The sequence below is a fragment of the Oncorhynchus mykiss genome, chromosome 11, assembly GCF_013265735.2.
Source record: "Oncorhynchus mykiss isolate Arlee chromosome 11, USDA_OmykA_1.1, whole genome shotgun sequence".
In the NCBI taxonomy this organism is placed as follows: domain Eukaryota; kingdom Metazoa; phylum Chordata; class Actinopteri; order Salmoniformes; family Salmonidae; genus Oncorhynchus; species Oncorhynchus mykiss.
The window spans coordinates 14,292,234-14,318,741 of NC_048575.1; the positions used below are offsets into that span (position 1 = coordinate 14,292,234).

The 26,508-nt window shown below is 40.4% G+C and overlaps 2 protein-coding genes across 4 annotated transcripts in view; both read right to left on the reverse strand.

Moving 5' to 3' along the window:
• LOC110535307 (ras-responsive element-binding protein 1) overlaps positions 1-5,713 on the reverse strand; it is a 70,953-nt gene extending 65,240 nt beyond the window's left edge. For 2 of the 3 annotated variants that reach the window (XM_036934931.1, XM_036934933.1), the window contains exon 1: positions 5,066-5,713. In XM_036934931.1, coding sequence (XP_036790826.1) covers positions 5,066-5,105 — 40 coding nt within the window. In that variant the 5' untranslated portion in view covers positions 5,106-5,713. The remainder of the gene's footprint in view (positions 1-5,065) is intronic. The other variant, XM_036934932.1, reaches the window with a different exon arrangement.
• Positions 5,714-16,361: 10,648 nt separating this feature from the next.
• On the reverse strand, positions 16,362-23,500 carry ly86 (lymphocyte antigen 86). The gene is made up of 5 exons (XM_021620223.2): positions 23,252-23,500; positions 21,618-21,707; positions 20,890-21,018; positions 17,671-17,722; positions 16,362-17,549 (listed from the first exon to the last, which is right to left on the reverse strand). Exons 1-4 carry the CDS (start codon positions 23,283-23,285, stop codon positions 17,700-17,702), a joined length of 276 nt encoding a protein of 91 aa, XP_021475898.2. The 5' UTR covers positions 23,286-23,500; the 3' UTR covers positions 16,362-17,549; positions 17,671-17,699.
• Between the last annotated feature and the right edge of the window lie 3,008 nt (positions 23,501-26,508).

The following is a 26,508-nucleotide window of genomic DNA, read 5'->3' on the forward strand; positions in this document are numbered from 1 at the left end:
GGCTAGACGAGAGAGAAAGAGAGAGTGTGAGAGAGAGATGTAGAGACAGAGCAAGGAGGCAGAAAAGGGAGAGAGGGAAGTAGAGACAGAGCAAGGAGGAAGAAAAGGGTGAGGGAGAGCAAGAGCGGGAGACATTCTTACTGCGCACTCTCCATTCAGCTCTCTCTCTCTCCCTCTCCCTCCATCCCCCTCTCCCTCTCTCTCTCATTAACCCTTTCCTCTCCGAGACAGCCAACACAGTTTAGAGATGGCTGCTAGAGGCTAAAAGTAACACTTAAACCACAGCTAGGAAGACAATCCACTCCATGGAATAAATATTTTCTGAGTAAACAGAGGAACCATATAAAGATTCCCCTACCTCCACTATAACTCAAATAAAGTATTGTAAACACAACAAGACAAAACTTCATACGATGGAGTGAGTTGCTTGGAAACAGGCTGACTTAGGAGAGGAGGGGACAACTCTGGAGCCATTGTTGTTCCACTTCCTCCATCTCTTCCCCCACCACTTCGGAGAGGAGGCAGTTTCACTTCCTGTCTCCCCCATGCTTCACCCCTCCTCACCCCAGGTGCTGCTGCAGCCTCCATTTTCTAGCCTCTCTCTCCCTCTCCTCTCCCCTCCCCCTTGTGGCATTCTTTCACATCAGTGGCACAGCCGTCAAGTTAGACTTTGAACCCGAGGTAAATACCTGCTTTATTTGCAGCCTGTGCTGGAGGCTGGTGGTGGCCTGTGTGGCTGGGAAGGGTGTATGTTGGTGGTGTGTGTGTGTGTGGGGACATGTATAGTGACAACTCAGAGCTGTGCAGAGGGATAAAGGACACGTAGGACTCTGCACTGAGACAGGGCCGACATCACCCTGGTGCAGCGTTCCCGCTCTCCCTGCAGCTTATCAGTTAGACCCTGAACACACCCTGTGAGATGGATGACTTGGCCAATATTAACAACACACTTCTGTGGGCCGAGGAGAAAGAGGAGAACTATAGGACAATAAAGGTTCTACTTGGTTGTTATGGCAAGCGATGCTGGTAAAATAGGTCACTCATTTCCCATAACAAATAAAAACATCCAATCATCCAACCAAGATCATGTTCACCAATGTAGGACGGATGGCATGGATTTTCTCGTAGTTGGTTGAAGGAATTGTCCTGGCAGCAATCAATTAATCAAATTGTTTCCCGAATCCAACAACGTGATCCAATAGTATGTTGAGAGACAGGCACCCTAAACATTAGGACCTACTTTGCACATTAGCTGTGCAGCCAAGTGTCGCCTATAAAAATCCAGTGGTATTAATCTAGATTTGGGGCTTCTACCACAAATGTGAGACTGTGCCTACAAATATCACCGAGCCTCACAACTAGGCCTATATTTACACTGGGGCCTAGACCACAGCCAGGATAAAGGGGGCTAACTATGGACTCACCCCAGGGACATGTTGTAATGTCTACTGTTAAGGTCCCTCCGTGTGTGTTTGTTAGTTGCAGCTTACAGTCACACACCTGTAAAAGAACTCCATCCCTTACTCGGGCCCAATGAAAACCTCAGTTTAAAGCAGCCTACGTGCACACATTGTCAGCACTGACACTGTCCTACTTAGCTGTTCCGTCCACTTCTCAAATTACCGCCATCTCACTTGGCTGTGTTACCGCATCCTCATTAAAGCACCCACACGTACCTTGAGCCTCATTCCATCAAGACATCAATAATGTTGGGTATGCCGCACATATTACAAGATGCAATACAGCATGTGTAGCCTAAATTAAATGTGTGCATTCTCATTTTTTAAACTAGGAGTCAATGCTTAGTAACAACTTCATAATCAACGAGGGAAAAAAAATACAAAATAAACATGTTATGAATTACTTCAATTTGCCATGTAGCATTTAGCAGTAACATACATTTGAGGTTCTAAGTCCTAAGCAAGGAAGATTCGGGAGGAGGAGGGGTGAGGTGACACTGCGAGGCCGAACCCCAAGCTTGGATTCCATTTTGGAAACCATCTTCCTCAGGTTCCCTCTTTCCTCTTACATCTACAAGTAGAGTCCCTATGTCCCCTCCACGCCCTGCCGGCCGCGGGATGGAACCTAATCTTATCTAAAAAAGGCGGGTTAAAAATAGCCCTGGGGGCCAAAGGGGAGCCAAAGGGCCAGCCCATCTGTACCCTTGGGGAAACCACAACCCATCTCCATCAGGAAGAGAGGTAAAAAGAAGAAGTGTCTTCATTTTTTTATTTTGACCCGAGACCTTCAGCGTGTTCTGGGTGGTTCGCCCCATACACCCCCCTCCTATTCCATTGATTTAGCCTCAGTGAACAACAACCGGTTAACAGCTAAATGAGAGGCGATAAAGACGAGGGGGAGCCAGTGAAGACCTAATACTAATGCTCTGCATTGTTGAAGGGACTTGCCTGTCGGCTTGCCATCAGGGGACACTGTGTTTAAGTCGGTGTCTTTAGAGGATGGATGGGGTCTTATTAGGCTAAATGGCAGGCTAATGAGAGCATAAGGGACCCAGGGGGATTGAAGGCTCCTAATTACCTCCCTCAGCATCCTCGTCTGGCCCAAACCTCAATGGGAGGAACGTTGATCAACTGACTTTTCGTCAAAGAACATATAAGATTAAATTATTCTCCTTTTAGTTCATACAAACTCCTAAAAACTTGTGTTATCATTTTAGTGATGCTACAGAATGCCCCATTTCACATCTGGACATAATCAAATGTTTAGTTGAAGGCTTAATCATTCCCTTGAGTAGCATATTTGTTTATTATTAAAACCATTTAGGCCTAAGACAAAACAAACAAACAGAAATCATTACATTAAAGACATAGGCATGGATATGTTTTAACTATCACATCGAATTGCAGAGACGAAACATCACAAGATGGCAGGAAGTCAAACAATTGCCATTTCTAACTAGGAGAGTAAGATCTTACTTGAGTAAGACCCAAGTACAACCAACAGCTTAAACCAGAAATATCAATTTAGACTTCTGAGGTGTATAACTAGGCTACAACTGGTCCACATCATATTAAATGAAACATATTTTTTGCACTCAGAGCATCCCACATCAAGAATTGAAAACTGTTCAAAGTGACTTCCTTGTATAAACGGAGACCCATAGCGAGTCTATTTTGTCAACACACTAGAGTCATGAGTACCAATAATGCAGTAAATTTGGAGACTTTGTGGAGGGTGGAGAGCTGAGGACATACAAAGGGGACATCTTCTACTTAAGTGTGGTTCCACGTTGATCAACTATCTCTAGGCTCAGAATTCAATAGAAAATAGCTGGTCAAATTAAACGGTTCATCATTTATTTATTCAACCACATCATTTATATAATGTCCTACAAACAGAGCGTGATCATTTGAGGGATGATTACATTATTATTCCAAAAAAACTCAACTGTCTTCTTGGCAGTGCAAGAGCATCTTCCTCTTATCCAGTCTACTATTTCATATGCACTTTACTGTGACTGCAGGGCCTAAACCAGGACAGGCTCATCATCATCTTTCTGTACCACAGAAAAACTACTTTTTTTAAAACAAATGTTATGTCTCTTTCCTATATTAAGCCCCCCTCAATACATGCACCCCCACCCTCACACCATCATCATCATCATCTTCCGGTCATGCCTTGGTTTGAGTCGTTAGTTTCACCGCACATTTAACCTTTCAGTAGCCTATTTCTTCATCTCAAATTCACCTAACATCTTTGTTAGAGAGTACTGAATTGGATGGTGAATTTCCCTACAGCGAAATGACTGCGTTTGATCCGACTGTCGCCGTAGGCCTACTCGTCTACAGTGTAGAATTTCGTAATGGAATGCGAACTGCTCATCCGGATCGGCACTCTCCTCCCTGTCTCCTTCCAAGTGGTCAGAGAGCTCGAGAGAAGAGGAACATCGACCAGCAAGCTCCAAAACCGTGTTGCTTCTATTTTCAACCACCGACAAAAGTCGACAGTGCAAATATCAACAGATCATCCATCGCCAGACAACATGGTGTAAACAAAACAACAATGTAGACACAAAGTTACACTTTTACCCAATGCTGTTCTATGCGCACAGCAGTCAACGAGACCAAGGGACGAAGGCAAAAAGAAGGAAAAAAAATGCCTAGCAACCATTATCTAACCAGGTCGCGCTACGTTGCAGTTCCCCAAGAGTGAAACGCATCAATTCATCACTTTTGAGCGTCTAAAAGAGCTAAAAATAAAAATATCCATGAATGATCCCAAATAAACACTGTACACATCAACCATGCATTTTGCATCATTCTCGTTGTAGATGATGCGAAATAAATTCATTTTCATAAAGTCGATTATAATAATTAAAGAATGTAAAAAAAAAAAAAAAAGTGAGAAATACTGATAGAGGTGTTTATTCTCGTAATGATGAATGAGGAAAACTATAGACTAGTAGGATATCACGCTTCATGATGAGTAGGAAGAACTGCTTCGGTTTATTTAATAAACAATTCAAGATGGAATCGTGTCGAATCATTGAATTGTAACATGTTAACATACAGTAAGACAGACTACTGTTGAAAAACAAATAAGTTTCGTAAACGTCTCTGCAAGGTCAAAATGTAGCTAGCTATACCGACACATGGCCACTAAGCTGTAGCTAGGCTTCGATCAAAGTGCACTGAAGATATGGATGCTCGAGTGCAGCAACAGGCGGCTAGTTAGCTAGCAGACTTTGAACCTCCTCGAACCCCCATCATTAAAAACACTTTACCGAGGGGGGGGGGGGGTCAGAACTCCAACAATTAATGTTGATTTAAAGAGGGAATGAGTAGCTAACTAAACTTCGCTGGTTACAAATAATAATATAAGGAAGAGACATTCCACCGCTCATGATGAGCATCAGGTCCTTAGCGAAAGTAGGAAGCAAATGGGAGTTGCGAAAACTATCCTATCCACATCTCCTTTCGAACTTTAACAACTTTATGTCACAACAACAGTAAACTTCGCCAAACACTCAATTACCATCGTATATCGACTAAACCAGACAAATAAGGCAGACTTAAGAGAATACGCCGAGGAGCTAGGTACTTACGTTCGACTTTGTTGGGGTTGGGCTGCTTGCGCCGAGACATACTGATGATGGTGAATGGTGATGATGGGCTAAGAAAAAAAAAGAAGCTGCAAAGTTGTTCCGGAGAGGAATCAAAATGGCGTTACTGAGGATGTGCAAAGTTAGACAACTTTGTTCCACTCTCTTTCTTCCAAATTCCTAAAGAGGAAGAAAGAGTTGAGAGACGAGAGGAAAACACTTATTTCGCTTTCCTCTCTGGCCGTCCCCAAAGCGCTGCTCTCTCCTCTCCCCTAAACCTGATAAGTAAGACGCATCACGTGTTGCTCCTGCTAGTCTCCAAGGGGACGTGTTACTGAGGCTGCTGCCACTAGACTTGAGCCAGTAAGCATCTCTACAGGAGGGGTCTCAAAAGAGCAAAACCTTTTATCGAGCGGCGTGGTACCAATGACTGCGTGGTACCCTCAACATAAAACTCCGAGAGAGGAAGTGCACGCGGAGGAAACTCAAGCCCTTTAAAGTTCTAGAACTTGGTTGTTGATCTACATTTACACACCTATCATTTAAAAATGAGTGTGATTATTAAATTATGTTTAAGTAGATACAGGACGCAGTGATGGATTCACAAGCAACCAGTATTTAACTAGTTTCAATAGTTGCATTTAGTTTCAACTGGTGCCTGCGTACTCCCACATTCCTCCAAGCCCTCATCTCTGGATACAGACCCCTCCCCGCGCCTATGCTCATCAACCACTGGCCGAGAAGCATTTCCCTCCCCTCTATGCAACTCAGCTGGTAGGAGCCTACGCAGCCCTGATTCGCACTGTCTGGGCCACATTGAGATGGAGTCAGATATTTGGCTACATTGCTAGTATTTCCAGTATTTCCAACTTTTCGAGCATTTTGTGTAATTATTATATCTAAATTAGTCTAGACAAACTACTTTCATTAAGGACAAATACACTGAAGAGTAAATGTGATATTTTGGTGGGTATGACGTGATAAGGACAGCAATGGAGTTGGAAAGAGCACAAACAGATCTGGAACCAGGCTAAGACGATAGGCCTAGCCCAAAGAGAGATTAGTCATTGTGACTTCCTTCAGTTGATTAGATCCAACCTAAACTTAATTTGATTAGAAGTGTGTGACAATCATCAACATGTTTGGTCACACCACCATATTTGTACCCCAACTCTCCTCCATAATTGCCAAACAAAAAGTTACGCTTTAGGAACGTTAATAAGGATGCTACATGGGCTGTCATTTGTTGACATCACATTATTCTCAGAGACACTTTGCAATTTGATCTGAATATTGATCACAAAAAAATTATAGTAAAGCTAAACTCTCTAGGCTTTGCGTCCACATGTGCCCAATAAACCCAACTGAATGGAAAAGACGGACACCAAATAAAATAAGGAAATTAGATGGTGCTTATATTTCCTATAAGGCATATAGCTAGATCTACACTATGGCATGGGAAGTGGACTCATCTCAGTAGACCACTTTTGAGGTCTTAAAACATCTAGCAAACATCTGATTTTGGGACTGAGAGCATATTTGCATATCTAAAATCACAGAAGATACCTAAGATATTTCACAAGGCTAAGTAAAAGAAAGATGGTCATTGGGGAGCTGTTCGATTTTAGGCTAAAATGTTTATGTTACACATAATGTGCATCAATTTAGGTTTATAAAAAAATATGCTGACCTGAGTGTTTAACACACACACACAAACACACACACACACCTGCAGTGCCATTCACTTATCTGAAGGAACTACTCACAGTATCAGCCTCATGAGCCTGAGATGAATAGTATTTACATTACACCACTAATCCAATCAATTGTTTTCTTTCAAATTCAAATCAAACTATTGACAAGCAATTAGCACATTTAGTTTCAAGTTGCTGGGCATGCTTGCCTGATTCACAAACATGTTGGCTTTCCCCTAGGGTGATATCACTCTTTGTTATCAAGTGCTTGCATGCCACAAAAAAAAAATATATTTTATACATCTAGGTTGCGCAAACGTTATGGTCCTCCATTGAAACACTCAAATAGGCATTTTAAAAAGACACTCAATTTCATCACTTTGACTTTCAAGAGACTGTAGCCTACATTGCGGTCAAAAAAGTAGTTTGTGTGCGCGCGGACGCGCGTATTTTAGTTGACAAAAGTGGCAGCGTGCCCATAGAGATCCCAATAAATGACCGATTCTGAGTGTGCCTTTCTGCTTTCACAAAACACAGCAAAATGAGTGTGATCTTATTTATTGAACGTAACCAAGGCTTCAACCCCGTTGCTAAGGAACAACCATCCCCACTTCGACAACAACAAAAGGGTGGATTCCATCGTGTGTGAGGCGGCCTCAGCATCGCACATTCTGTAAAACAAGTTCCAGACGGGTCTGAGCCGCGCGCGAGCGTATATCTACAAAAGAGTCGAACAAGTTGATAACACTCGACGCATATGGGTCACCATGTTTGAACTTGAAGAACCAGGCCATTTAACGCTGGCCTACAAACTATAATTACATTGTGTTTGACTATACACCTGTTGGTTGTTTGGGGGATGACAAGTACATGCTGCACTTACTCAATTGGCTGTGAACTGTCTGCCAGGTTTTTTTTTTCATCTATAGGGCCTATTTTTTCTGTTATAGTTTACTTTTTTCTTCATTTTTTGTATTTTTTTGTGTTCTATAAATTTACTTTGTGTGAACGTGTATGAATTACAGTAATTCGAGTTGTCAAACTAAGATGTTGGCCTGGCTGGCTCCAGCATGTGCTTGGAAGAAAAATGCATAGATAAGGAAGGACAGGGGGAGTGGTGAAAAACCGGTTTCAGTTGGTGACAGAACAGATGACTTGTAGGTAACAGTTGTTTTCATTGCAGCCTGCATGGCACTGAAGCTGCACAGAGAGTAGGGCAACTTGTAAATGCTCTCTTTATAACTTGCAGATTCGGATACTGTGTTCCAAGGCGCAATATGCACAAACAAATGGTGTGCAAGCACTTATTTGTGGCAGTTTGATTACACATAAATCACAATTTGGTTATGTCTATAATATCCCTGAGCCCAGAGAGAAAGGTTACTGATTGAAGTGCATAGTCTACCTTAGTGGCAATTCATAAAATAGCTTGGATGGAAGACATGGAAATTATACTCAGGAAAGGTGAAGAGAATAACAACAATTATAAGGGGCAACTCTATGTTAGCCACAAGTGCAAGAATGTCCTCTCCCTCTAACATCCCTCCCTCTAACATCTCTTGTTAGGATTTTGCAGAAATGACAGGTCATACAATAAATAGAGCTTGACTCACTCTTCCATAGTAGTCTCTTTGCCAACAGATGTTTTTTCAAAAACATTTCAGCAACTCTGATTTAATCCCATTGATTGAATTACGTCCACTACTCTACCCTGCACATTAGACTGCTGCCCTATGTACAGTACGTAGTCATTGAACAATGGAAACTTTAATCATGTTTACATACTGTTTTACTACTTTATATGTACAGTGCTTTGGGAAAGTATTCAGACCTCTCGACTTTTTCCACATTTTGTTAGGTTACAGCCTTATTCTAAAATTGATTAAATGTTTTTTTTTCCCATCATCAGTCTACACACAGTACCCTATAATGACAATGCAAAAATAGTTTTTTAGATTTTTTTGCTAATAAAAAAATACTGAAATACAACATTTACATAAGTACTCAGTACTTTGTTGAAGAACCTTTGGCAGTGAATACAGCCTAGAGTCTTCTTGGGTATGACTCTACAAGCTCGGCACACCTGTATTTGGGGAGTTTCTCTCATTCTTCTCTGCAGATCCTAACAAGCTATGTCAGGTGGAATGGGGAGCGTTGCTGCACATCTATTTTCAAGTCTCTCCAGAGATGTTTGATCGGGTTCAAGTCTGGGCTTTGGCTGGGCCACTCAAGGACATTCAGAGACTTGTCCCAAAGCCATTCCTGCGTTGTCTTGGCTTTGTGCTTAGGGTCGTTGTCCTGTTGGAAGGTGAATGTTCTCCCCAGTCTGATGTCCTTAGAGCTCCGGAGCAGGTTTTCATCAAGGATCTCTCTGTACTTTGCTCCATCCATCTTTGCCTCGATCCTGTCTAGTCTCCCAATCGCTGCCACTGAAAAACATCCCCACAGCATGATTCTGCCACCACCATGCTTCATCATAGGGATGGTGCCAGGTTTCCTCTACATGTGACGCTTGGCATTCAGGCCAAATAGTTCAATCTTGGTTTCATCCATTGGTGTAAAATACTTAAGTAAAAATACTTTAAAGTAGTACTTAAGTCGTTTTTGGGGGTATCTGTACTTTACTATTTATATTTTTGACTACTTTTACTTTTACTTCACTACATTCCTGAAGGAAATTATGTACTTTTACTCCATACATTTTCCCTGACACCCAAACGTACTCGTCACATTTTGAATCCTTAGCAGGACAGGAAAATGGTCTAATTCACACACTTATCAAGAGAACATCCCTGGTCATCCCTACTGGCTCTGATCTGGCGGACTCACTAAACACATTCTTCATACAGTAATTGGTGTCTGAGTGTTGGAGCATGCCCCTGGCTATCCGTAAATTAATAAAACAACTAAATGTGGCCATTTGCTTTACTTAATATAAGGAATTTGAAATGATTCATACTTGTACTTTTACTTTTGATACTTAAGTATATTTTAGCGATGACATTTACTTTGATACTTAAGTATATTTAAAACCAAATACTTTTAGACTTTTACTCAAGTAGTTTTTTACTGGGTGACTTTCACTTTTACTTAAGTCATTTTTTATTAGGGTATCTTTACTTTTACTCAAGTATGACAATTTGGGTACCTTTTCCACCACTGGTTTCATCAGACCAGAGAATCTTGTTTCTCATGGTATGAGAGTCTTTAGGTGCCTTTTGGCAAACTCCAAACAGCCTGTCATGTGTATTTTACTGAGGAGTGGCTTCCGTCTGGCCACTCTACCATAAAGGCCTGATTGGTGAAGTGCTGCAGAGATGGTTGTCCTTCTGCAAGGTGCTCCCATCTCCACAGACGAACTCTAGAGCTCTGTCAGAGGGACCATCAGGTTCTTGGTCACCTCCCTGATAAAGGCCCTTCTCCCCCAATTGCTCAGTTTGGCCAGGCGGTCAGCTCGGGGACCTTCAATGCTGCAGAAATGTTTTGGTACCCTTCCCGAGATCTGTGCCTCGACACAATTCTGTCTCGGAGGTCTACGGATAATTCCTTCGACCTCATGGCTTGATTTTTGCTCTGACATGCACTGTCAACTGTGGGATCTTATATAGACAGGTGTGCCACTTTCCAAATAATGTCCAATCAATTGTATTTACCATAGGTGGACTCCAATCAATTTGTAGAAACATCTCAAAGTGTCAAGGGGTCTGAATACTTTCCGAAGGCACTGTATATAGTGTATTCTAGCCATGGCTCATCCTCTATAACTACTGATGTACACACCTTTTCTATTCATATACTGTCCATACTGTTTATACACTCCATTCACATACATATATATTTATTTATATTCTCTTCTTTGACATGTATTTATATTCCAGACTCTGACATGTATTTATATTCCAGACTCTGACATGTATTTATATTCCAGACTCTGACATGTATTTATATTCCTGACTCTGATATTTATTTATATTCCAGACTCTGACATGTATTTATATTCCAGACTCTGACATGTATTTATATTCCTGACTCTGATATTTATTTATATTCCAGACTCTGACATGTATTTATATTCCAGACTCTGACATGTATTTATATTCCAGACTCTGACATGTATTTATATTCCAGACTCTGACATGTATTTATATTCCTGACTCTGATATTTATTTATATTCCAGACTCTGACATGTATTTATATTCCAGACTCTGACATGTATTTATATTCCAGACTCTGACATGTATTTATATTCTAGACTCTGACATGTATTTATATTCCAGACTCTGACATGTATTTATATTCCAGACTCTGACATGTATTTATATTCCAGACTCTGACATTTATTTATATTCCAGACTCTGACATGTATTTATATTCCAGACTCTGACATGTATTTATATTCCTGACTCTGATATTTATTTATATTCCAGACTCTGACATTTATTTATATTCCAGACTCTGACATGTATTTATATTCCAGACTCTGACATGTATTTATATTCCAGACTCTGACATGTATTTATATTCCAGACTCTGACATGTATTTATATTCCAGACTCTGACATGTATTTATATTCCTGACTCTGATATTTATTTATATTCCAGACTCTGACATTTATTTATATTCCTGACTCTGATATTTATTTATATTCCTGACTCTGACATGTATTTATATTCCAGACTCTGACATGTATTTATATTCCTGACTCTGATATTTTTTTATATTCCTGACTCTGATATTTATTTATATTCCTGACTCTGATATTTTTTTATATTCCTGACTCTGATAGTTTTTTATATTCCTGACTCTGATATTTATTTATATTCCTGACTCTGATATTTTTTTATATTCCTGACTCTGATAGTTTTTTATATTCCTGACTCTGATAGTTTTTTATATTCCTGACTCTGATAGTTTTTTATATTCCTGACTCTGATAGTTTTTTATATTCCTGACTCTGATATTTTTTTATATTCCTGACTCTGATATTTATTTATATTCCTGACTCTGACATGTATTTATATTCCAGACTCTGACATGTATTTATATTCCTGACTCTGATATTTTTTTATATTCCTGACTCTGATATTTATTTATATTCCAGACTCTGACATGTATTTATATTCCAGACTCTGACATGTATTTATATTCCAGACTCTGACATGTATTTATATTCCAGACTCTGACATGTATTTATATTCCAGACTCTGACATGTATTTATATTCCTGACTCTGATATTTATTTATATTCCAGACTCTGACATTTATTTATATTCCTGACTCTGATATTTATTTATATTCCTGACTCTGACATGTATTTATATTCCAGACTCTGACATGTATTTATATTCCAGACTCTGACATGTATTTATATTCCAGACTCTGACATGTATTTATATTCCAGACTCTGACATGTATTTATATTCCTGACTCTGATATTTATTTATATTCCAGACTCTGACATTTATTTATATTCCTGACTCTGATATTTATTTATATTCCTGACTCTGACATGTATTTATATTCCAGACTCTGACATGTATTTATATTCCTGACTCTGACATGTATTTATATTCCAGACTCTGACATGTATTTATATTCCTGACTCTGATATTTATTTATATTCCTGACTCTGACATGTATTTATATTCCAGACTCTGACATTTATTTATATTCCAGACTCTGACATGTATTTATATTCCAGACTCTGACATGTATTTATATTCCTGACTCTGATATTTATTTCTATTCCTGACTCTGATATTTATTTATATTCCTGACTCTGATATTTTTTTATATTCCTGACTCTGATATTTATTTATATTCCTGACTCTGATATTTTTTTATATTCCTGACTCTGATAGTTTTTTATATTCCTGACTCTGATATTTATTTATATTCCTGACTCTGATATTTTTTTATATTCCTGACTCTGATAGTTTTTTATATTCCTGACTCTGATAGTTTTTTATATTCCTGACTCTGATAGTTTTTTATATTCCTGACTCTGATAGTTTTTTATATTCCTGACTCTGATAGTTTTTTATATTCCTGACTCTGATAGTTTTTTATATTCCTGACTCTGATAGTTTTTTATATTCCTGACTCTGATAGTTTTTTATATTCCTGACTCTGATATTTATTTATATTCCAGACTCTGACATGTATTTATATTCCAGACTCTGACATGTATTTATATTCCAGACTCTGACATGTATTTATATTCCAGACTCTGACATGTATTTATATTCCAGACTCTGACATGTATTTATATTCCTGACTCTGATATTTATTTATATTCCTGACTCTGATATTTATTTATATTCCTGACTCTGATAGTTTTTTATATTCCTGACTCTGATAGTTTTTTATATTCCTGACTCTGATATTTTTTTATAGTCCTGACTCTGATATTTATTTATATTCCTGACTCTGATATTTTTTTATATTCCTGACTCTGATAGTTTTTTATATTCCTGACTCTGATATTGCTCGTTCTGATATGTCTTAATCTCTTGTTATTTCTTTCTTCTTCTGTCTATTGTTTTGTATTGCTAGATATTGCTGCACTGTTGGAGCTAGAATCATAAGCATTTCACTGCACCTGCGATAACATCTGCAAAGCTGTGAACACGACCAATAAACTTTGATTTGATTTGATCCATGAATAGAAGTATTCTAATATCATCTAACCAACCAGGAACTAGGTGACAATGTCATTTTTATGTTTCTTGTCAGCTTGGTTTCTACTAGGTTGAAGAAGTTTACAGTCCTTTGTTGACCCCAAATCACCACAATATCCTGTTGAAGACCCTGTCACTTGGGCTGTGTTCACTGGGCACCAAACGTATGTAAACAGAGTGAAACAGGGAGGGACTACCTAGACTTGTCTCTCTTCACTCTTTTCTCTCTTCTCTTGGAGGACCTGAGCCCTAGGACCATGCCTCAGGACAACCTGTCCTGATGACTCCTTGCTGTCCACATTCCACCTGCTGTCCCCAGTCCACCTGCTGCTGCTCCAGTTTCAACTGTTCTGCCTGCTGCTATGGAATCCTGACCCGTTCACCGGACATGCTACCTTGTCCCGGACCCTGCTGTTTTTGACGCTCTCTCTCTACCGCACCTGTTTGTCTCTAACTCTGAATTATCGGCTATGAAAAGCCTGAGGTGCTGACCTGTTGCACCTTCTACAACCAAGGTGATTATTATTATTATTATTATTGTTTGACCTTGCTGGTCATCTATGAATGTTTGAACATCTTGGCCATGTACTGTTATAATCTTCACCTGGCACAGCCAGAAGAGTTTTTCCTAGCCACTACATCTGCTTTGCTTGCTGTTTGGGGTTTTAGGCTGGGTTTCTGTATAGCACTTTGTGACATTGGCTGATGTAAAAAGGGCTTTATAAATTCATTTGATTGATTGACTTGTCCAATAAGAAACACAAATTTTGCTTTTCATTTCTGTTTTCAAATGTTTTCCGTTGCATATCCTAATGACCACAACTCTGGATAAATATGAAACCTGTGTTACCTATGTTGACACTGTCCTGATATTAAGGGGAAAAACACTGACAAAGATGTTTCCAAGTTTGAACGGATAATAGCAGGGGTGCAACTTTGGTTTTAGAAGTGGGGGGGGACATAATATATTATTATATATATATATATTTTTATCCTGTCGGATAAACACTCCAAACAGCCTACCCGACCACTCGGAGGCGTCCACATGGTCCTAAAGCACACAGTTTCCTTGTTTCGTATCACATTCCAAAGATAAAACTGAGGGGGGGACAAAAATGCAATTTCAGAATTTTGGGGTGACATGTGCCCCCCCCCCTTGTCTCCAGTGAAAGTTGCGCCCCTGGATAGTAGGATAAAAGAGTGAGGAGAGGGGAGGAAGAGAGAGAGAGGCAATGTAAGCATATGTTTCCCATGCCAATAAAGTCCCTTAAATTGAATTGAGAGAGAGAGAGAGAGTAGGTGGTAACATGAAGCCTCCTTCAACCCTGTCAAAGGATCCAAATTGTTTGGAGTGCTCAAGTGCTTTGAGACCTGACCTGTACTGCAGTGTGGCTGTCTGTCCTACTAAAGGCTATGCCCAGAGGCCATCACACAGTCTGTGATGAAACAACCTTGGGATTTGTCACAACAGTAGCAGTAGAACCGCAGTTAATCATTGACCTGTTGCTAGTCCCAGTGTTGGTGTGTCATTGTGTGAGGTTATTGCTGCATTTGTGTGGTTGGGTGGATCATGAGTCACTAAAATGGCGGGTAAATGAGGCTGGGCTGGGGCATAGAGATAGATAGAAGACTCTAGTGCCCAAAAGGGTAGTGCCATTGAGGACCAGGTGTTGGAACCGGTTCAGGGAACAGAACAGAAAAATAACCTACTTTTTAGAGGAATGGAAACAGAAACGCGAACAAAAGTGATCTCTAGAGTTCAAGGAACAGAACAGTTATTTTAAAATCTTGAGAACCGGTTAATAACAATCTTTTAAGTTCAGAGCAATGTTTTTAGTCCCACAAAAAAATCCCATCAACGCGCCTATGCAAAGCACTCACTCTGTCACTCAGAATTTTTTTCTTCCAGTGCCTGCCAGCTTTTTCTAGGCTAGTTAAGGATACTATTAGCAATCATGTTTTACATTGGATTTATTAACTACAAAAAGGTAAGACATGTTTTGAATTCTGGTGCCGCTGCACACACAAGCTTGTTATTAGCTCTGGTCCAGGGTGTTGAGCCAAAGTTCAGACATTCAATGTTCCTCCATATTAGCCACGCCTCCGTAGATAACTAGACAATTATATACTATGTAATTCAGTGAAGTAGGAATGATAGGCCTGCTACTAATAACCTAAACACTTCAATCCAAGCCTCCTCCATATCCTGTCTCTCGCTCTCTCCCCACCTGCAAAATTTGAGTCGCAACGCACACCCTACACTTGTCCATCCATCAAGCACGTAAACAATTAGCTAGCCCGGTGTGGTGATACTGATGGTTTGTTGAGGACTATCACCATTTTGAAGTAGTCAACTGGGTGGGACTTCCTATGGCTTAAGGAAGGATCACATAATTCTATCCAGGTTATCAAGAGGGATCAGCCAATGAATTATACTCATGAGCAAACCTTTCATATCTGCAGGTGGCAGTAAATCGCAGAGCTTGGCTTTATACCTGTTCAAACAAAACACTCCAGGGGGCAGTATGCATGTTTACCAACTCATAGAAGTTGTAGAAAAAGAAAATGGACTACTTCAAAATGTAGATGGCTTCAGTGGAGCTTCACATGCTCTAACGCAGGGTTTCCCAAATAGATTGTGAAAACCTACTCTAACGGATGCCATAATGGGACAGATAGAATGTTGTGTCCTTTAACTGTCTGTATGGGCTGGGGTGAGACAGTCCAACATTGTGCAGAGCTGTATGGATGGTTACTATGACTTCACACTTGTTATTGAGGATGCTTTCCAGTTGCCACCTTTCAGACAAACACAAGAGCCACACAAAGTTCCTCAGACGCGGGCACCAGTGCATTCACAATTCATTTTCAATCAGAACAACCAAATTCTTTCCAAACGGGTTACCTTATTCAGACTGAGGTGTTTATATGAGGGTATTTTATTCAGAATGAGCTCTTGTGACTTTTATGTTATGTTTTTTTCAGTAACTCCTAGCACTGAAACACAGACTCCTTTCTCTGATAATGACCCAAGCCATCTTCTGCTTTGAAAGTCCACACAGTGAGTGAAGCATTTGACAAAGAGAAAAGGAGTCTACAAAGACAATAAAAAGTTGAATACATGGAAACAATAATATTGTATTGCCTATAACAATGTATCCAAATTCACATGTACAATCACCAAAAGCGACAATGTATCAACATCCAGCTAAAATAGCATCACTGTCCAATTCGACCACAGAGCACCTTTATTGATAAATAACACAGTGATATTGATGTAACAGGATACAGTAATGGGTTCACAAACTATGTCAACAATAAAACCAACAAGGAACTTCTCACGTTTGGCATGGAGAATTGTCTATGTGTACTGTCTCACACTGAAAAGAGTGGGCCCTCTAGTGGAGCAGACTGGAAACTGCTGATGTATGCCTACTCAGTCAGAGGACATGTTTGCTTTTGAACTGTTTATTTTAAGTAAGAGTTTAATTTTGGAATCATCAGTAGTCAGAAGAACGTTAAGAAACCTCATTTGTTTGTTGAAATATGTAGCAAGGGAATCAGAGAACCTGCAGAGCAAATAAGAAATAACTCATTTACAAGAATGTATACTTGAACAAACTGTATTTAGACTGACATTATTCACTTTCACAAAACATGGGTTTCTAATTCATTAATGTTATTTGAATTATGATGCAGGTCAGTTTTATTCAAATGGTTTCGTTTTGTACATGGGCCGGTTTCCCAGACACAGATTAAGCGTAGTTTTAGACTAAGAAGAAGCATGTTTAAGAGAGATTCTTCATTCAAAGTAGTTTTAAATCTAATACTAGGCTTAATCTGTGTCCAAAAATTATATATGTTTATAGAATGACAAATCTAAAGTATTGCAAACACAGCTAATATCTCAGTACATTGTTCATTATTTCCGTAGCATTCACCACACTATCCTAAAACTATTGACCAAATATGGCCAAATTGATGTATTATTCTCCTCTCATCCCTTATGTAATCTAATTCATATTAAACCTTTGTCTCCCCTATCTTTTATGAAAGTGACATTGAAGCAGGCAATGTGGTAACCGTATTGGTTCACCAAAACATGTTGACCCTGGAGAGGAGAGCAGAGGAAGAATAAATGCATAATATAAACTTCACAAGAATGAGTCCAAATATACACTTCACAATATCAGATGCAATCAATATCAAATAACAATTGCACACAAGTTTACCAGTGGTAAATTGTCCCGATTCTTCAACTTCACTGGTTTTTCATAATCAATTCTGCAAATAAACAGACACTGAAATGTAAAGTTTAAGAAACACATCCAAGTGAACCAAAGTTGTATATTAGTCATCAATCTATTCAATTTATCATTCATTTTTGTACACCATTGTGCTAGAGTGCACCCTGCTAATGCATTCTGTTAATGCGTCCCGTCTATCTTTGCTGTCCATGTTTTCAACAGTATAGATTACATTTTAGCATAAGGCCTTTATGCCCACTAACAAATGTGTATATGGATCAACAAAACATAACCTACAGTCCCTTCAGAAAGTATTCACACCTCTTGACTTTTTCCACCTTTTGTTGTGTTACAGCCTACATTTTAAGTGGATTAAATGCAGGTGTTTTTGTCACTGGCTCACACAATACCCCATAATGTAAACACACAATACCCCATAATGTAAAAGTGGAATCATGTTTTTGAGCCAATCAGTGGTGTTGTGACAAGTTAGGGGTGGTATACAGAAGATAGCCCTATTTGGTAGAAGACCAAGGCCATATTGTGGAAAGAACAGGTCAAATAAGCGAAGGCAAACAACATGAAGGTCAGTCAATGAGGAAAAATTGCAGGAACTTTGAACGTTTCTTCAATATACCCAGCCACTACAAAAATACAGGCGTCCTTCCTAACTCAGTTGGTGGAGAGGAAGCAAACCGCTCAGGGATTTCACCATAAGGCCAATGGTGACTTTTAAACAGTAACAGAGTTTAATGGCTGTGATAGTAGAAAACTGAGGATGGATCAACAATATCGTAGTAGACGGCCTACAGGGAGGAGGTGAGGGCCCTCGGAGTGTGGTGTCAGGAAAATAACCTCACACTCAACGTCAACAAAACAAAGGAGTTGATTGTGGACTTCAGAAAACAGCTGAGGGAGCACCCCCCTATCCACATCAACGGGACAGTAGTGGAGAGGGTAGTAAGTTTTAAGTTCCTCGGGGTACACATCACGGACAAACTGAATTGGTCCACCCACACAGACAGCGTGGTGAAGAAGGCGCTGTAGCGCCTCTTCAACCTCAGGAGGCTGAAGAAATTTGGCTTGTCACCAAAAGCACTCACAAACTTTTACAGATGCACAATCGAGAGCATCCTGTCGGGCTGTATCACCACCCGGTACGGCAACTGCTCTGCCCATAACCGTAAGGCTCTCCAGAGGGTAGTGAGGTCTGCACAACGCATCACCGGGGGCAAACTACCTGCCCTCCAGGACACCTACACCACCTGATGTCACAGGAAGGCCATAAAGGTCATCAAGGACAACAACCACTCGAGCCACTGCCTGTTCACCCTGCTATCATCCAGAAGGCGAGGTCAGTACAGGTGCATCAAAGCAGGGACCGAGAGACTGAAAAACAGCTTCTATTTCAAGGCCATCAGACTGTTAAACAGCCACCACTAACATTGAGTGGCTACTGCCAACATACGGACTCAACTCCAGCCACTTTAATAAGTAAAAATTGATGGAAAAATGTATCTCTAGCCACTTTAAACAATGCCACTTCATATAATGTTTACATACCCTACATTACTCATCTCATATGTATATACTGTACTATATGCCATCTACTGCATCTTGATGTAATACATGTATTACTAGCCACTTTAAACAATGCCACTTTTATATGTTTACATACCCTACATTACTCATCTCATATGTATATACTGTACTCGATACCATCTACTGCATCTTGCCTATGCAGTTCTGTACCATCACTCATTCATATATTTTTTATGTACAGTGCCTTGCGAAAGTATTCGGCCCCCTTGAACTTTGCGACCTTTTGCCACATTTCAGGCTTCAAACATAAAGATATAAAACTGTATTTTTTTGTGAAGAATCAACAACAAGTGGGACACAATCATGAAGTGGAACGACATTTATTGGATATTTCAAACTTTTTTAACAAATCAAAAACTGAAAAATTGGGCGTGCAATATTCTTCATTCCTTTACACTGTTTATAAGGTAGTTGTTGTGAAATAGATCGGTTAGATTGCTCATTGGTTATTACTGCGTTGTCGGAACTAGAAGCACAAGCATTTCGCTACACTCGCATTAACATCTGCTAACCATGTGTATGTGACAAATACAATTTGATTTGATTTGATACTAACCTAAATGACAGAGTGAAAAGAAGGAAGCCTGTACAGAATACAAATATTCCAAAACATGCATCCTGTTCGCAACAAGGCACCAAAGCAATACTGCAACAAGGCACCAAAGCAATACTGCAACAAGGCACCAAAGCAATACTGCAACAAGGCACCAAAGCAATACTGCAACAAGGCACCAAAGCAATACTGCAACAAGGCACCAAAGCAATACTGCAACAAGGCACCAAAGCAATACTGCAACAAGGCACCAAAGCAATACTGCAACAAGGCACCAAAGCAATACTGCAACAAGGCACCAAAGCAATACTGCAACAAGGCACCAAAGCAATACTGCAACAAGGCACCAAAGCAATACTGCAACAAGGCACCAAAGCAATACTGCAACAAATGCAGCAAAGCAATACTGCAACAAGGCACCAAAGCAATACTGCAAAAAGGCACCAAAGCAATACTGCAACAAGGCACCAAAGCAATACTGCAACAAATGCAGCAAAGCAATACTGCAACAAGGCACCAAAGCAATACTGCAACAAATGCAGCAAAGCAATACTGCAACAAGGCACCAAAGCAATACTGCAACAAATGCAGCAAAGCAATTCATGTTTTGTCCTGATTAGAAAGTGTCATGTTTGGGGCAAATCCAACAACACAAGAAAATGTGGAATAAGTCAAGGGGTATGAATACTTTCTGAAGGCACTGTCCTGAAAGCACTGTCCTGAAGGCACTGTCCTGAAGGCACTGTCCTGAAGGCACTGTCCTCTACTCTGTAATACGGTGTGCATTTAATGCAAGAGAAAGACTTAAGATGTTATTTTTAGGGTGAGTTTTTCTTGATATGGGGCTTAATTCAATCAAACCCGCATTTCTGTATTTACACCATAGTTTTTTCCCCCATTGTCAAATAAACTCACAGACTGGGCTATATAAAAACCTACAACTACAGTACTACCATACAGTGAAGTTTGTAAACAAAGTGAGCATAGCTATGGTAGTTACTGGGTATGATTGAGTTCCAGCCCTGATCTGCTATTAGTACCACACATACCTCCTTTCTTCCCGGAGCAGAAGGAGAAGCGGGGGAAATCGGGCAGGCACAGGGGCCCGTCATGGTATGACGGAGCCACCACTCCTGTGAGCATATTAGTAGACAGGTATAGCTCCTCAATAGACTGCCCTGTGGGAGAGGGATACACAGAGAGGGCAAACACTCACTTCCTGCTGGGGAAAAATGGTGTGACTCAACCTAGTTTTAATTTAGGATCATTGTAGCTTTCACATAGCATCAATGTAGCAGGTGGGGTGAATTTGCCAAAAGTAAATAATTGACCTTGATTTCTGCCTTAAATCAACAATAGGATTTCAAGGCTTATTGGCTTATTCAGTGTTCATGCTGACAATGCAATTACATACCATTTACCAATCCAAATTGAATGATGATGATCTGGCGTCTTTTCCCAATGGGTGGATGCAGTTGAATTGATTTATTTCCTACAGTATTCTTCAGGGCAATATGTTTGAAAACATACTCTCATACTCGGGCGGTAAGCGCTGTTTGTTGATGATGTGGAGTGTTTCAACCTCATCTTTTACAGTGAGAGAGGGAATTATGATGTCAGTTCTATTCATTCAATCTCTACATTTCATATTGATGTGTACCATTAAGTTAGGGTCAATCTTATGGTCGGCGTAAGGGAGCTATAACACCAGTGGCTTTTTTAGGAAGGGAAGTGCAAACAATCAACAAAGGGAAGGCCAAAGAAATATTGAACTCACAAAGCAGAAGTGACACTCTCAAATTGCCCTTGTAGGATGGTGGCATGGGAAGGCATGTGTTAACAATGATGCCAATGTCCTGTAAAGGGTCTGGAAAAAACAACCAGAAACATTAAAGCAACTTAAGACATGAGAAGAAGAAATGAATGAAACCAGAAAATGAATCTGACATGACTATCACAGTACAAAAATACAGTGCCTTCAGAAAGTATTCCCACCCCTTGACTTCATTTTAAAAAAAAATGTGTTTCAAAGTGGGATTAAAATGAATTGAATTGTCATTTTTGTCAGCAATCTACACAAAATACTCTAACTTCAAAGTGGAAGAAAAGTTCTAACATTTGTAAGGCACTGCCTCTAGGTGCTAGAAGCGTCACTACAGACCCTGGTTCGACACTGGTTCGATTCCAGGCTGTATCACAACATAAGGTGGTGCACAATTGGCCCAGCATTGTTAGGGTTTGGCAGGGGTAGGCCGTCATTGTAAATGAGAATTTGTTCTTAACTGACTTGCCTAGTTAAATAAAATATTTTTTAAAATGTTGTCAAAACTGTGACTTTGCCACTGTCTTCTTGGTAAGCAACTAAATGTGGCCTTGTGTTGTAGGTTATTGTCTTGCTGAAAGATTAATTAATCTTCCAGCGTTTGGTGGAAAGCAGACTGAATCAGGTATTCCTCTAGGACTTTGCCTGTGCTTAGCTCCATTCCATTTATTTTTTGTCCTGAAAAAAAACCCCAGTCCTTAATTATTACAACCATGCCCATAACATGAAGCAGCCTATGCTTGAAAATAATGAGAGTAGTTCTAAGTAATGTGTTGTATTGGATTTTCCCCAAACATAACACTTTGTATTCAGGAAAAAACGAAGTGTTTTTGCAATATTACTTTAGTACCTTGTTGCAAACAGGATGCATGTTTTGGAATATTTTTATTCTGTAAAGACTTTCTTCTTTTCACTCTGTCAATTAGTTTATTATTGTGGAGTAACTACAATGTTGTTGATCCATCCTCAGTTTTCTCCCATCACAGCCATTAAACTGTGCAACCATACAGAGTGAGTCCCTGCAACTTATTATGTGACTTGTTAAGCACATTTTCACTCCTGAACATATTTAGGCTTGTCATAACAAAGGGGTTGAATAATTATTGACTCAAGACATTTCAGCTTTTCATGTTTAATTAATTTGTAAAAAAATTAATAATAATAATCTAAAAACATCATTCCACTTTGACATTATGGGGTATTGTGTGTAGGCCACAAAATAAAATCCCTTACAATTTTAAATGCAGGATGTAACACAACAAAATGTGGAAAAAGTCAAGGGGTGTGAATACTTTCTGAAGGCACCGTAGCCCCACTGTGGTAGTGCTATATCTCTACTCAGCGTCAAGGAATCCAAACGTGCAGTTCAATAATACCTTCTTGGTAGGCAGTAGTCGCTAACATTAACCCACTTTTTGCCTCATCACTGTAATGTTTGCTTCCTAGCCACTGGGCACAAACTGGTTGACTCAGTGTTGTTTCCAACGTGGAGTAGATGTTGAATTGACATCTGTGCCCAGTGTTTTTGTACTGTCGTATTATCACATAGTGAGTTGCAAATGAAAAGGAATATTTTCTTTAAAACTCACCACAGCTGTGATAGAATTTCTGCAGTTTGTCCATGTTGCAAATAGTGTGGACAGGTCATTGGACCTCCTGAACTAACCCCCACTGGGGTCAGTAGGCCAGCAGGATAGCTAGAACCAAGAGCAGAGCTTGGTGAGGCATAGTTCCTTCCATACACTCTTTGGATCTTGTCAGGACTTAAGACCAGGCTCTCACTGGGTGACTGATCTTTGCTCTCCGCACAGCAAGAGGAAGTAACCAGCATGACAGACTTCCCCAATTTCAGTGTGTGTGTGTGTGTGTGTGTGTGTGTGTGTGTGTGTGTGTGTGTGTGTGTGTGTGTGTGTGTGTGTGTGTGTGTGTGTGTGTGTGTGTGTGTGTGTGTGTGTGAGAGAGAGAGAAAGATAATAAGTGTGAGACACAGACACACAGTCAGAGAGAGAGAGAGAGAGAGAGACTGTTTATTATCTACTTCACTTGCTTTGGCAATGTTAACATATGTTTCCCATGTGAATAAAGCCCTTACATTGAAATTGAATTGAGGGAGAGAGAGAGAGAGAGAGAGAGAGAGAGAGAGAGAGAGAGAGAGAGAGAGAGAGCCACCCTCTTCAACATATATATCAATGAATTGCTGAGGGCACTAGAACAGTCTGCAGCACCCGGCCTCACCCTACTAGAATCTGAAGTCAAATGCCTACTGTTTGCTGATGATCCGGTGTTTCTGTCCCCAACCAAGGAGGGCCAACAGCAGCACCTAGATCTTCTGCACAGATTCTGTCAGACCTGGGCCCTGACAGACCTGGGCCCTGACAGACCTGGGCCCTGACAGACCTGGGCCCTGACAGACCTGGGCCCTGACAGACCTGGGCCCTGTCAGACCTGGGCCCTGTCAGACCTGGGCCCTGACAGACCTGGGCCCTGACAGACCTGGGCCCTGACAGACCTGGGCCCTGTCAGACCTGGGCCCTGTCAGACCTGGGCCCTGACAGACCTGGGCCCTGACAGACCTGGGCACTGACAGACCTGGGCCCTGACAGACCTGGGCCCTGTCAGACCTGGGCCCTGACAGTAAATCTCAGTAAGACAAAAATAATGGTGTTCAAAAAAAGGTCCAGTTCCCAGGACCATGAATACAAATTCCATCTAGACACTGTTGCCTTAAAGCACACAAAACACTGTTCATACCTCGGCCTAAACATCAGCGCCACAGGTAACTTCCACAAAGCTGTGAATGATCTGAGAGACAAGGCAAGAAGGGCCTTCCTTCTATGCCATCAAAAGGAACGAAAAATTCAACATACCAATTAGGATCTGGCTAAAAATACTTAAATCAGTTATAGAACACATTGCCCTTTATGGTTGTGAGGTGTGAGGTCCGCTCACCAACCAAGAATTCACAAAATGGGACAAACACCAAATGGAGACTCTGCATGCAGAATTCTGCAAAAGTATCCTCCGTGTACAACGTAAAACACCAAATAAAGCATTCAGAGCAGAATTAGGCCGATACCCGCTAATTATCAAAATCCATAAAAGAGCTGTTAAATTCTACAACCACCTAAAAGGAAACAATTCCCAAACCTTCCATAACAAAGCCTTCACCTATAGATAAATAAACCTAGAAAAGAGCCTCCTAAGCAAGCTGGTCCTGGGGCTCTGTTCACAAACAGAAACAGACTCCACAGAGCCCCAGGACAGCAACACAACTACCTTTATGAGCTTGTACAGAATACACATAATTGAAATACTCCTTTGACTGATCTGATTGATTATTTAGCATCTTATAGCATCTAGCATGAAAAATGACTCACCTAACATGTACTGACTTTCTAATTATTGAACATACTATAACAATTTGCAGTTGCAAGTTTACCAAATATTTATTAGGTTTAGAATGGGAGTACACCACATATAAATTCCTTAACTTGATTTTGAGAAATGGAGGAAATTGAAAATGTTTTCGAACAGCAGTCAATATGCACAAATGTCTTGTTGTGTAGTAAGTAGTATATGGTTACAATTTAGTTGGGCGCAATGATTGGCAGCACGAAAGACGGCGAGAGACAGCCAAACAAAGATTTGTTTAACTAACCCAAGATAGACCAGAGCCTGTCGTTTCCAATCGAAGCAAATTAATCATGGTGTGCAAAACAAGCAAGGATGTGGGCAGAGCCAGTGAGCTAGTGAGATCCTATTGGCGCGTCCGCTAGGGAACGCCTACTCAATTGCGCGTGTGCGATAACTCAATTCGCCCTTGCACTCCTTCGAAACAACGCTTTAAAAAAAAAACATTGGCAAAGTCTACACAACGCAGTCAACTATGTGTTTTACAGATTCTAGTTTTGGAAAACTGTATGGAGATCAAATGTTTAATCGATGAGTAAATTTGCAGAATGTCGGCCAAAATCCATCTCGCTCCATCTTCTCTCACTTTTGGCCACTGCAATTCCTCTCATCACCGTATTTGGTAGTGAGCGGAAACAACAACCAGATGCTTCACATTTAAACATCCGGTGAAATATCTGGCTCATTGTTCTATCTGTGGCCAATTGAGGGACTACGATGAAACTGATATTTTTATTTAAATAATAACAACAATCGCTGCTGGCAATACTGGGGTGGTGGTAAACACACCGGGAACAGTCTCCAAACTCTTGACGTCTCCAAACACTGCATGAGGCTTTAGGTGGAATACCGCTGAACTCAGACGGGTGGACTACTCACACCCCTCCGCCGGACCTGTCCTCATCTATCCCCAGCTATGGAACCTCGCAAACTGGCTGCCATACAGTATTGATGTCGGTACGGGTGTCAGTTTCCCATTCTGGTATTCGGTCGCTGTGTCTTCCAGAGGCAGGTGATGAGTCAGTCCGTCTCCAGCTCTGTATGGACCCCGGGAAGACCGAGGAATTCCGTCTCATGCTACGGGACACTAGCGGAACAACGGATCGGAGTGTGATAAGACAGCACGATGTTTTCATTATTACCAAGCAGGCAGGCAGGCATGGATGTACAGAAGGTTTTGCCATTACACTATTACATTACCCATGGGCTCATTTAGCTCATTTTGCACCACAGTATCTCTACTTGCACATCCATCTTTTGCACATCTACCATTCCAGTGTTTAATTGCCATATTGTAATTACTTCACCACCATGGCCTATTTATTGCCTTAACTCCCTTATCTTCCCTCATTTGCACTCACTGTATATATACTTTTTTTTTCTTTTTTTTTCTACTGTATTATTAACTGTATGTTTTGTTTATTCCATGTGTAAC